This window comes from Alosa pseudoharengus, unplaced genomic scaffold (assembly GCF_046254945.1).
Source record: "Alosa pseudoharengus isolate Yale_2024_CS ecotype anadromous, Long Island Sound unplaced genomic scaffold, YU_APseudo_1.1 YU_APseudo_1.1_scf_4, whole genome shotgun sequence".
Classification (NCBI taxonomy): Eukaryota; Metazoa; Chordata; class Actinopteri; order Clupeiformes; family Clupeidae; genus Alosa; species Alosa pseudoharengus.
Genome location: NW_027468774.1, coordinates 18,193,215 through 18,206,315, shown reverse-complemented (window position 1 = coordinate 18,206,315; position 13,101 = coordinate 18,193,215). Strand labels below are relative to the sequence as shown.

General features: G+C 42.6%; 3 protein-coding genes across 4 annotated transcripts; 2 read left to right on the top strand and 1 right to left on the bottom strand.

The window, feature by feature from the left end:
* The first annotated feature begins 215 nt into the window (after positions 1–215).
* On the top strand, positions 216–5,856 carry aldh3b1 (aldehyde dehydrogenase 3 family, member B1). The gene is made up of 10 exons (XM_076265102.1): positions 216–344; positions 1,234–1,418; positions 1,523–1,633; positions 2,004–2,124; positions 3,293–3,378; positions 3,469–3,550; positions 3,722–4,114; positions 4,607–4,773; positions 4,955–5,054; positions 5,263–5,856. Exons 2-10 carry the CDS (start codon positions 1,257–1,259, stop codon positions 5,451–5,453), a joined length of 1,413 nt encoding a protein of 470 aa, XP_076121217.1. The 5' UTR covers positions 216–344; positions 1,234–1,256; the 3' UTR covers positions 5,454–5,856.
* An 89-nt stretch (positions 5,857–5,945) lies between these two features.
* Positions 5,946–8,980, bottom strand: clpp (caseinolytic mitochondrial matrix peptidase proteolytic subunit). Its single transcript, XM_076265104.1, has 7 exons — positions 8,892–8,980; positions 8,344–8,445; positions 8,154–8,225; positions 7,941–8,037; positions 7,639–7,826; positions 7,432–7,537; positions 5,946–6,666 (listed from the first exon to the last, which is right to left on the bottom strand). The coding sequence occupies exons 1-7, from the start codon at positions 8,901–8,903 to the stop codon at positions 6,440–6,442; spliced, it is 804 nt and encodes a 267-aa protein (XP_076121219.1). The 5' UTR covers positions 8,904–8,980; the 3' UTR covers positions 5,946–6,439.
* A 523-nt stretch (positions 8,981–9,503) lies between these two features.
* Positions 9,504–12,203, top strand: LOC143101848 (guanine nucleotide-binding protein G(I)/G(S)/G(O) subunit gamma-5). 2 transcript variants are annotated; one of them, XM_076265106.1, is made up of 3 exons: positions 9,504–9,871; positions 10,783–10,909; positions 11,572–12,203. In XM_076265106.1, the coding sequence occupies exons 1-2, from the start codon at positions 9,782–9,784 to the stop codon at positions 10,906–10,908; spliced, it is 216 nt and encodes a 71-aa protein (XP_076121221.1). In that variant the 5' UTR covers positions 9,504–9,781; the 3' UTR covers position 10,909; positions 11,572–12,203. The 2 variants fall into 2 exon arrangements, with proteins under 2 accessions (XP_076121221.1, XP_076121220.1); XM_076265105.1 differs by having other exon boundaries at positions 11,507–12,203.
* Positions 12,204–13,101: the final 898 nt, after the last annotated feature.

The window sequence follows — 13,101 nt, the reverse complement described above, 5'->3', positions numbered from 1 at the left end:
ATGACACAAAAACCCACTGATCTGTATTTTATTTGGCAACTGATGTACTTTAACACAGTGGACATCAGTACATAGATTTAGTTTAACGACCAATCTCACATCTTCCAGCGGGTTTTTCTTGTTCCGTTGCCAACATCTGGCTCCGGTGACCAAACCAGACAAACTTGATCTTGATGAACCAAAATATATGAACCCCGGAAATGCTTTTGTTGGTTTCCCACTCTACCTACCTGCATGCGTTTCAACCCATGGTTTCAACGCGCTTAACCGATCTGAGGAGTAGGCAACGCCTCCGAATTGAAACCATTGAGTTCAACTGCAAGTAGCCTAAAGGTTGGAGTCAGGTAAGCTCGCCGTTCTTTTTTTTATAGCCAATTATATTTAGTTATCCACATTCCAGCTAATATGACTATTAGCCGACATGCTTGAATGGAAGTGGACGTTAAATGTTTGTGGACGAATTGTGCCATGCTTTAGGTTTGCGTAAAAAGGCGTTTGTAGCTTGTACTGTTAGAAATTACGCACAAATGTTTTGTTTGGGCTGCGGCCGCCGCCGCCACTACGGAGGCCAGCGGTTGGAATTTCAGTTTGTTGGCTATGGAAGCATCTCAACTGTTTCACTCCCGATTAGCTATCACCATTTTATGTATTTCCCTTCCTTATGTTGGGCTATACCATTAACATGTAAAATTACAAATAATCTGTCCAGCAGATGATGACAGAAAGTCAGTGGTTTGGGGTAGGCCTATGGCCTTACATTTTAATGTAGGTGAAAGGAACGAATTGAACATATAGATAGGCCTGATCATTTGAAAGCCTTGTGTATATTGTGGGGAAATGGACATATCAGCCTTCTGACCTTTTCATATAGTGAGATAGTATCTACCTCCAAGTAATCAGACACTTAAAAATATGGACTGAACCTCTTAGCATTACAACGCACTTTAACTCAGGTCCACCCATGTACTCTGATGCCCAATTACAATCTGTTCTTGTCTTTTGTATCATGTGTTGTGTTGTGATGTATAGTGATGAGATCTGTTGTGTTGTGAGGACACCAAGGCACTTAACTAAACACTAAACTTAAACGTGATTCTTGAACTTGTCCCTAGGCTTGTCCCTAGGACTATTGGTGTTGAGAAATATCTGCATTTACAAATATCTTACATGGCCTATGTATTTGTCGTGACGTGTGTTTTCACCAACGTTAAACCTGGTAATACATCTCTGTAGACGTGTATGTCACGTGCAAGAAGATGGAAAGTCACAGTGAAGTGATTGCCAGACTCCGTGCAGCATTCTGCACCAGAGTGACCATTCCACTGCAGTTCCGTCTCACTCAGCTAAAGGCCCTCCTCGCCTTGATGGAGGAAAACGAAGCTCAAATTGTGGAAGCATTGCACAAGGACCTTGCCAAGGTATGCATATTAACATGTACCACAGTATTTACTGTCCTCACCATTTTAGTGGACTGCCATAGATGTTGAACTACAGCACCTGTCTCTTTTGCTATGTTAAACAGCCAAAATTTGAAGCAGTACTTTCAGAGATTGACATGGTGAGGAATGACGTTTGCTATGCAATGAATAACTTGAAGACCTGGATGGAACCTGAATATGTGGCCACGAATCTGGTAATCGTCTCTAACAAGACCTAATGCATTGTCTGGAACTATCTGTTTTGTGGATCTAGAGGTTACGATTCTCTGATAATTGAACTCAGTTTTGTGACCTTTCGTTGAGACAGAAGAGTCAAGTGTCAGTGACATCTGCTTTGTACAATATTGGTCAAGGCCTGCGTGACCAAGCTGGAAGTTTTAACCATAACTAACCATAATGTATACATTGGAACCAATATACTGAACAAGTAGTCAGTGTTGTCCACAATAATGAGTGCTACCTTTATGATCTAGTGGTTGTGCAGAGCTGTCCAGATTTTCATATCTGTTCTATTATCTTCATATCTACATTCTTTCTTGAAATTGTTTTGCTGTTGTGTTTCAGGCAACAAAGTTTGATGATTGCACCATACGAAGAGAGCCGTTTGGAGTGGTTCTGATCATAGGGGCATGGAACTACCCTCTCCAACTCATTCTGCTACCTCTGGTTGGTGCCATAGCTGCAGGTACACGCTTTCATTCATGCCTGTGTTCTGAGCATGCCAGCCTTATGTTCATTACCCTCATTACATATGGTAGTGCCTAATTCAAAGAGATGGGCATATTTACATAGTGCCTGCCAGTATTTTTAGTTTTGTTTACAACTCTAGTAGTGACACTAATATTTCACCATATTGCTACATAAATAATATAATATTTGATCATGTGGGAGGTCATAATGCAGTCTTTTTACTGTGTGGCAGCTGTTCTGAAATGGGCAGACTTCAATTCAATTTCAACTTCAATTTCTCTAAATTCCCTTGGCCTCTTCTTTAGGAAAGTCACTCTGACCTAGAAACTATTCCATTCATTAGCATAAATCTGTCATCTGTCAACCATCATGTTAAGGGTGAACCAAGTCTGGTTTGTCTTGTGTTTGCCTTTACCATCATGTTAAAGGTGAACCAAGTATGGTTTGTCTGTGTTTGCCTTTACAACTTCAGTAGAGGTGGATAATTTATGGCTGAATACTGAGGACAGTCTGGCTAAGTCAGCTAGCATGGCTTTTTCCACCCATTAGACCTCTAAAGTTCGCCTACAAAAAGGACCAAAAGCTGCCGGATCTCCTTCCATAGGCAAATATGGTACCCAGATCTCCTTATATGGGCAAAGATGGCAGTTTTGGGGTCCTTTTTGTAGGCGAACGTCAGAGGTCTATTAGAGAGCCTATTAGCGCTAGTTTTCTGACCGAGGACACTAATTGTATGGTTTTGGGAACAAATGCCATTTGCCAAATGCCATTTGCCATTTGCCAAGGTTATCATCAGTTCACTATAGTATCTCCTCAAATGCATGGATGAACATCTCTTTACACAGCACCCCTAGGGAGGGTCAGTTAAGATATCCATCAGAATACATTTGGCTAGAAACTTCAAATGAATATGTTGTACACATTTAATAAATCATACATTTTATGTTTCCCATCTCATACTTTTTCAACCAGCAGTGGCATGATCAACATAGTCGGATTGTCATCAATGGATGTGTGTTCCCTACAATGTGTTGGGTTTTTAGTTCTGGTTACTCCTGGCCAGTAGTGCAGTTCTATGTTTTTACAGATTGGTACCGACTATCATTCTATGTTCAGCATCCAGAAATAAAGTGTTCATTCTTTATACTGGCATCATGCCTTAGGTAACTGTGCAATACTCAAGCCGTCTGAGATCAGTCAAGCAACCGAGAAGCTCCTTGCTGAACTCATACCCAAGTACCTGTCCCAGGTAATGCAATGTTCATTCACGTGTTACCTTCCCTCATGCATGTTTTTTGTGAAATGTTTTCCTATTCATGTCTGCCCAAATTTCTTTCAGGAGTGTTATGTAGTCATACGTGGGGGGGCGGAAGACACCAGAAAGTTATTGGAGAACAGATTTGACCACATTTTTTACACAGGTAAGATAAGTTGCAATTCAGGTCTCCTTGTGTTCAGCTTTTTTATTTTGGCTCAGTTCCGTCTATATTATTTGTCTGTGTTGATGTGGTGATCCTTTGTAAGGTTTCACTTGTGGTGGTGTGAATTGACTTACATTACTTAACTTAAGATTTACACATCTCCTACTTTAGGTTCTCAGTCAGTGGCTCGGAGCATCCTCCAAGCTGCTGCTGTTTACCTGACCCCCGTCACCCTGGAGCTGGGGGGGAAGACCCCCTGCTTTATCTATGGCCGGCTGGACATGAAGACCGCTGCCAAGAGGCTGGTCTGGGCCAAGTACTTTAACTTAGGCCAGAGCTGCGTCGCTCCGGACTATGTCCTCTGCACAGCCGAGACGCGGGACGCCCTGCTGCCTGCCATCCGCGAAGCCCTGGAGGCCTTCTACGGCACCGACCTCCAGCAATGCCCAGATGTTGGCCGCATTGTGACAGAGAAGCACTGGAGCCACTTGATGGACATGCTGGGGAAGTCCAAGGGGAAAGTGGTGATCGGGGGGGAGAGCACACGAGAGGAGAAGTACATCGGTAAGCAGGGTGGTTTGGAAGAATGTTATTATAACGCCGCAGTGCTAGTGCAGCGCAATCATATAGGTTTTGTCATGTCTTCAATGTTGTGATGAGCTGTTCCAATCCAAACTGCACAACATATGACATAGGGGATCACCACGACAACCTCTGATTGCACATCATAGGGGGCGCTGCAACTTTACATTGCATACATTTCTATATCTCAAAAGCCACTCAATGCGGTACATCTAGTTTCAGCAGGAGTACTGATGTAAACTCTTAACAGTGATTTACAAAGCTGACCTTAGATTTTTGCATTCTGTTGCCTCTAGAGAAACATCTGCTTTATATTCATAGAACCACCATTTTCAACCTTGAATTTCCCAATGTGTACTCTAAGCCATGAAAAACATGTACACAAAATGAACATTGATGTATGTACAATGGTTTGAGAGCCCTTGTAAAATCAGTAGTATGAGTGATGCCTCACCCGACTTCCTATCCCTGAAGCACCCACAGTGGTGGTGGACGTTGACGGAACGGACGCCCTTATGCAGGAGGAGATCTTTGGACCCATCCTCCCTATCCTCACCATGGAGAACCTGGAGGAAGCCATCGACTTTGTGAACGCCAGAGAGAAAGCCCTCGCCCTGTATGCTTTCTCTGATGACCCTAAGGTAAGCAGGAGAGATAACTGATGATGCCTAATGTGGCATGACTCGAGTCTATTGAATGGTTTGCACTACACCCAATTAAAGTGGGGCCACAAGTACTGTTTCCATGTTACATGGTTTAATGTAAAGAATTCATTTCAATTTCTATGTAAACATTTCTATCATGACCCACTGTCGTCCTTAGATTGTGACCACAGTTCTGGAAAACACCAGCAGTGGAGGATTCTGTTCAAATGATGGCATCGTGCACATGACACTACCAAGCTTACCTTTTGGGGGAATTGGTAAGTGTGACGGTTGCAGGCCATCATGTAATAACTACAAGCGCTGTACTGGTGTCATGGATCCTTTTAACCCATGTACTGGTGTCATGGATCCTTTTAACCCATGCACATGGCACACAAGTTGGTCAGTATATGGAAGGCAGGTTACATACCTCTAGCCTTCAGGTTAACAACTCATTCTCCTGACCTCCGCCCCCCCCCCATCCAGGTGCCAGTGGGATGGGCTGCTACCATGGACGTTGGAGCTACGAGACCTTCAGTCACAAGCGTGCCTGCGTGCTGAGGAGTTGGGCACTGGAGCGGGTCGGTGCCTTCAGGTACCCCCCCTACAGTGATACCAACCTGGGCTGGCTCCGCTGGGCAACCACCACCAAGAAGAGCAGCTGTTCCGTTATGTAAAGACATGGTCCAGGATTTGGGTTGATTGCGGCACAAATGGGGCACTGACCAAAGCGAAACGCTTTTTGCCTGTAGCCTGCTATGTTAAGTAACCATTAAAACAGAGAATATTTCACAGTTGGTTTGATATCCAGAGATGAAAGGATCTTCTATTTTTACGTTTTGTAAAGACAAAAGTGTACATATTTTAAATGTGACCATTTTGTTGACTTTTTTTCCTAAATAATGTCACAATTGTTGATGATGCTGTTCCTTGCATCATAATCTATATCACTGCCATCTGATGTGAATCAGTCGGTTTGCCACACAAAGTTTTCTGTAGTTAGTTTGTTTAAGGTGCATTATATGTATTAGGCTAATCTTGAATCATTATCTTTTCAAAATGTAAATGTAAACAAAAACATTATCATACATTATATAAGCAAACAAAAACAAGTTCTCAATGTACTGTAAAGTAGTTTTAAATAATCACTCCTATGAAACTACAAATAAAACATTTGAAAAAATAAGAGTTTTTATTTCCCCATGATAACTGAACAAATTTCAGACTAAGTTGTAAGATGGTTTGCTTTGTAGAGGCAAACATTTAACATTAGAATGTATTAGAATTGTAATATAACATTAAATATTAATAATAATATCCTTTCTTCCAAATTAAAAAATTCTGTCCAATCTAAACTTAAACACATTTTTTATTATTCTAAACATATTTTTATTAAAATGAAACCTATAGGTTACAAATGCAAAGCCACTGTTGAGTGCAACACACATTTTCTCTCATCACAAAAGACCACATACGCATTTCGGAGATATGGTATGTCTTCTGTCCAAATTTAGAGACCCAAGACACCAGAAATAAAACACAGTGTTGAAATTAGGCCAAACGAGGTATTGCTGGTGCCTTCATTCCAGGCATACCCTTAGTGATCTGTGCAGGATGAGGCTGACAGACTTGTTGAGGGAGGGCTGAGTCTGGACTGTTCCCTTCAGGGTTCCGGTTTGTATGAGGAGGGCGGGTTGGTCCCAGATGACCCTTGCTCAGGGGCAGGAGAGTCGGGGGCAGCGGGGGAACTCGGCGCCGTGGTCTGCTCTTTCTGTACCAGCTCGGGCTCATCCTGTCCAGCCTGAGGGGGATGCACCAGGACCCGGTCGATGATGCCAAAATCCTGGGCCTCCATGGGGCTCATGTAGCGGTCCCTCTCCATCACACCCTCTGGGGAGGCAAAGGCATATTACATGGGTAAAAATGCAATACAGACTAAATGGCGAGAGACAAAAACAGTTGAGCTCAATGAGACAACGGCCTTTTCCGAAACTAGTTACTTTGCCCTCTCCCTTGCCACTTACACTTCGTTTGCGCGTTCACTGAGGGTCCGCCATATTAAGGGCCATCTGAAACCAGTAGTGTGTTATAAACTCTCCAACACCGAGTAAATACCGGTGGTCACTTATTGAGGGTGTGTGTCAATTAATGTGGCACGTCATGGAGGATGTTTCAAAATGTTACTTCCGCGTCTGTAGGCCATGCCTGTAAACAATTCCATGGTTCCGTGACAACCAGCTTCCACTAGGAAGAGGGAAGTTTGTCCCAAAGCTGAGTGTGGTATTATAAACCCTACGCGCTAATCAAGGGAACTTAATTTAGCTGCGAGGGTGCTTCCCACTCGAGTTCACTTGGTAATCGAGGGGGAGTGGGTAGGGATTAGTTCCGGAAAGGGCCAAAATCAACACTGGCATCATACCAAAACCAATTGCCACAAACGGGTCTATAAGACAATGTGAATTCAAAAAGGCTTTTAATGTAAATGTTAGAGACCACCATCACACGGATCATCCAAATATTTTCTGACAAAGGTTGTTTTTACAGAACTGCTCCATCAGTGTTATTCCTTTCTAATTTATTTAATTTATTGACAGAAAATATAGTAAACCCTCAACAACTTTTAACTGCAAAAAATGTTTCAGAGGTTGAACCTACCTATTGTTTCCAGTAGCTGTCCAGTGTGTTTGCTGTAAATGTTGTTGATCTGTCTCTTCAGTTTAAGAATCTCCTCTGCTTGAATGGCAATATCTGTGGCCTGACCCTAAAACACATTTTAACAGTATTAAACACAGCATATAGTACAGTTATAAACTACCCACCCCTACCACCTCCTCAACTGCCCAATGTGCCCCCAGCTCTCACCCTTGCCCCTCCTGATGGCTGGTGCACCATAATGCGGGCATTTGGGAGTGAATGCCTCATGCCATTTGTGCCTGCTGCCAAAAGTAAGCTGCCCATGCTGGCAGCCTGGCCCACACACCAGGTGGAGATGGGGTTCAGGATATACTGCATGGTGTCGTATATTGCCAGGCCTGATGTGACCACGCCACCTACGGGTGAAAGAGTACCAATGCAATAAGGTCAGAGGGAGAACTTAATAGAAACTACCAACGTTTCTCAACCAGACACGACAATGACAGAAAATAGCTGATTTCCTCACTCACCAGGGCTGTTGATGTACATGTGGATGGGTTTGTTGTTGCTCTCTGACTGAAGGAATAGCAACTGGGCAATGACAAGACTGGCTACAGAGTCATCAATCTGATAGGGGTGGGGGAGAGACACAAAACAGATACTTTCAATTTGTGAGTACGCTTACACATATGGCAAGTCTGAGAAAGTGATACTGTTTAATCAATTAAGATGGAGAGACTTACTGGACCCATAACACAGATAATTCTCTCTCTTAACAAGCGAGAGTAGATGTCATAGGCGCGTTCTCCTCGGCCCTATGCGTGAATATGCACAGTAATATAATCACAATGTGAACGTCAAAATGTATTATTACTAACTACAGCACAATGACATGACATTGTGGCAGACCACTAGTCCGCGGGCGAGTCTTACCGTCTGTTCAACTACAATTGGTATAAGAGGACTTCTCCATGGCGCACTGTGATGAATAATTCGACTTCCTTTCGCAGCAGACAAGCCCAACTGCAATACTCTCTATGACAACAATAACAAGGCGTTACAGACAATAAGCAAATGAAATCAATCCAACGTACACGTGTCGACAAATTAGGCTGCATAATGTTCAATAGTATGCCGAGTCTCATAGTCTGTCTAATCTAGATTGTCATTATGGCAGGCATCTCAAGCTGGCAAGTATTCAACACCGTTTCGTTTTTAGCCGTTAATTTGGCTTACTTTCCAGTTTTCCGTTTAGTTGGTCAGATACAAAACCTTAACATTGCTAAGTTAGGTAACGTTAACGTTACCTGACATAGGTTAGCTAACGCCAGGAGTTATACAAGCCTCCCCATCACTGCAAGCATCAAGCATTGCAACGTTATTACTGGCTTGAACTCCTTCTACTCTGCACAGTTCAAACCGTCTTATTTTCGGTGTCATCTAAATTATTTCAGCCATACAGTTAATCAAAACTAACTTACTCGTATCAACATCGTAAACTCCTGTAGTGTGGAATGAGAATCCTTCTGGACGACCCCGAATGAACCGGATGTAATACCAGTTTGACCTTCCAGCCTCTATCCCATGAATCTACCACTAGATGGCGGTGACGGATAATAAACTTGAAGCCATCCATTCAGGTAAGCTTGACTTGCAAATAAAGTTACGCTTTGACCGATACAATTGTTCAGGAGCTATGCCGAGTTTTTATATGATAAAACATGACAACTCTGTATGAAAGTCTAGGCCTATCGACGTGAAAAGTATATTGTCAAATCATTCGCAAGATCTCACAAATTCTGGGAAGAGCCACACCATTTAATTAGGGCAAACGAGGTCACTCGTGAGCAGTTATACAATCCACATGACCAAAATTAGTGACATTTCGAATGAGAGGCTTGATCTTTTTGAAGATCAGATTTCGATGGGAATTGTTCAACCGGATGATGCCATAGCCTAGGGCAGGCAGGCCATGTCAATCTGTGATAAAGCAAAGTGATATTGTATCCTTTTGGGTTTGTATAACCTAAACTCCAGGACTGCTTGTTTGTGCTTGTAGTATAATTTTAACCCGCATCGGTGCATTTGGGTAGCTTCTGGACTGGGGTGTAGCATTCGATTTACTTTGGCTACGTAATTTAGGCCTACGCTACACGTTTATTTTAGCTTATGATTGATTTAGCCCCCCCCCTCCCCTTCCCTTCCCTTCCCTTTTTTTTATGGCTATGTGGGGCTTCTAAGGAGGTCGAGGAGGTTCTACGACTATCGGTCAAAATGCGGTGGGGAAAAAGAGGGGGCGCCGCAGAGTTCAATGCATTTTAATGAGTGAGGACTGCCTATCTGCAGACCACTCTCCTAAACAGACGCAGTCATGTCAAACAACAGCGCGAACAGCAATTTGGTTACAGCGCAAAAAGCCGTCAAACAACTACGGCTGGAAGCCAGCGTCCGCAGGATCAAGGTAGGCCTACGCTTAAAGAAAGATACTTTGACTTGGAAAGTTGATTTTCTCTGATCAGGGTGTGACTTGTCAAGAAACTTTGATAGTGATGCATCGTCCTTTGGTCTGTAACGAGGTAAACCTAACGTCTCGTGCCTATGTGAACGCTAGTCCACCAAGTAAATGATACATTTATTTTCCCCATTAGAATTGACATGGGTCGATAAAGTTATTTCCAAGCATGTAGTTATGGTAGGCTAATTGAAAAAGGATGTCACTCTCGAAGCAATTATATTTTCTTTACCGATGTAGACATTCAGAATAAGTAGCCTAGGCTATTAAATGTATAGGCTACACTGAAGAGCGAAATAGCGCAGCCTTGGCAAAAATAGTGTTCGCCTGGTTGTACGCTCAAGTGCACCTTTTCCCCCTCTCGGCTTTTTGAATTTGGGCAATACTTTTGTTCAACATTCGTACATTATGTTTGCATACTTGCCCGGTGTATCCGCTTAGATTGAGAAATGAAGATGCACATCTGGGTGTTCCCCCATGGCATCACAGTGGTGCTCTTTGTTGATTGTAGCCTCATGACAGTGGGGCAATTGTTGGCTGAAGCCTCTCTGAAATAGTCCAGATTAGTGGACCGTCGCACGACCTAAATCCAACCGACGTGATGAACTTTTTGTCAGGAATTCTGTAGGCTACAATCAATGCTTTGCTTGTTTTTATGTTTTTGCTTCAAGGCCTCATCTTGTATTTTTCTCACATTTCTTTCCTCTCCATAATTATTAAACATTTGTTATAAATGGAATGTTATGTAGGCCACCATGTGTTTTGTTTCAATAGTATCAAGTAATAGGCCTATTTAATATGATTAATTTTTTTTATCATGAGGCTTGTCAGCGCCATCCTCACTTATGTATACTGTGTAGGTATCACAGGCTGCTGCCGACTTGAAGACTTTCTGTCTGCAAAATGCACATAAAGACCCTCTACTGATGGGAGTTCCGTCTAGCGACAACCCATTTCGCCCTCCAAAGTCCTGCGCTCTTTTCTGAGGTAAGTTTTGTATGTGACATGTAGGCCTAATGAATGAATAATCAGCCATCAACTAGACAGCTGCAGCCACTGATTGTGTCCAAAGAGCTCCGACTCCCCTCAAGACTTGTTGACTACAATGCACAGGACAGACAAGTAATAACCCTGAACAAACTCCTCATGCTCACTGAGAGATCTAATGTGTGATGGGCACTGGTTAGTGACGTCATGTTGCTTAGCAACCCCCCCCCCCCCCCCCCTAGAATCCTGAAACAATTGTTTGATCTGATTTTGTTGCAGATGGAAAGCAAAACATTGCATTTACGAGAAATACAGGATGATAAAAATGAATGGTTATCAAACAGAAGACAGAAAACTAAAGATTTTCCTCAGTTTGATTTATCTTAAGGAAAATAATGTGAATATGTTTATGTACATATTTACATGCTTTTCAATGGTTTTGCTTGAAGAATGCAGCAATTAGTTCACCTACCTCCTTAAGCACTCTTATACAGACTAAGGTTATTTCTTTGCTTTTTCTGATAAATATGCTGAAAATATAGCCTAGACGTACTTTATAAATGCTATAATATGCACTCTTATGAATATCTCTTATAGAAATGTTTCTGATTACCCTTCCGCTCCCCCACGCCTCTCTCCCCACTCTCACCCAATGCTGGAAGATTTGGAAAATCCATAAAGAAAGTGAATGTGGGGGCATCTCTACTCTTGAGACAACACATGAAGAAAGTGGTAATGTGGGGCCATCTCTACTCTTGAGACACCACATGAAGAAAGTGATAATGTGGGACCATCTATACTCTTGAGACACCACTGTATAGTCACTCCACTCTGTACCATCTATGTTAAGACGATATTATTATTGTCATGATTAAGTTCCACTTTTATGCTTTTGTCATGTTACATTTGTTGTTGTTGTTTTTTTAAAACTAAGTTTGCTGCAGTAAAATGTTTCACATCACACTGTCATGATACTTTATGTGCATTGTTAAGGTTTGGTTCTTGTATTTTCATCAAGAGCAGTGTAGAAGGGCAGCCTTGCCCAGAGAATTCCTATCTTTTTCCATGCAAGCACCCTCTTGATACTAGAGGTATGATTTTTATATCTTCTGTGCTAATTGTGTTTATCTGTCATTTCACATAATTCTGTTAAACTTTTGCACAAGCATCAAATATATGGAGTGGGAAATTGCACACAAAAAACTGACTATTTGTACTGAGAAGATTGTGCCAATTGTGCAAAGGAGTTGAGGCAGATTGTCAGACACTTGAGAATAAAGTATCATTCTTCTTGTCCTGTGTCCCTTAGTCCCATTACATTTATCAGTCTATGAGTCACAGGGCTAATTATATGCAGGCCTTGCGCAACCAATCAGCTCTGACTATGTTGCAGTGATTGTGTTAAAAAAAATATTCCAGTATATGATTCCAGTGCCACAGATGGTTAGTGACAGGCAGTGAGGTCATCTGGCAATGCCAGCCTATAATCCAACAGAGCTGACTATATAGGAGGAGGGTGTTTACAGCTACAAAGCAAAGAGGAAATGGTTTGTGATGAACCCATAGTCTTTGTTGGTTCCGTGGACAGTATCAGGAAAAGATGTTGATGCAAATTGAAGCTCAAGAAGGAAGAGATTTTTTTTTTTGATGTGTAACACGTCATACATTGGAAGATGCAATGCCATCTGATCATTTGTCATAATGAAACCAAACTGATCTCTTTTTATTCTGTTTGTAGTCACTTTCTGTAATCAGCTCAACATGTAGGCCTATAGCCTACTTGTTTGTCTTCAGAGAAAATTATGATCATCTGACATCAATAATTTGGGATGATCACTACAGCCAGCAATGACAGCCATGTGCTTTGCTGGGAATTGATTGACCAAAATGAAGTCGAAGGGCCTAACAAGCTAGGTCATTTGTGACAGGGGAGAACAAATGCATGCGCCAACACTCAGGGCAGCCGTGGGCTACTGGCACTTCGGACCTGTAACCGGAGGGTTGCCGGTTCGAACCCCGACCAGTAGGCGCGGCTGAAGTGCCCCTGAGCAAGGCACCTAACCCCTCACTGCTCCCCGACCCCGAGCGCCGCTGTTGATGCAGGCAGCTCACTGCGCCCGGGAATAGTGTGTGCTTCACCTCACTGTGTGTACACTGTGTGCTGTGTGTTTCGCTAATTCACGGATTGGGAT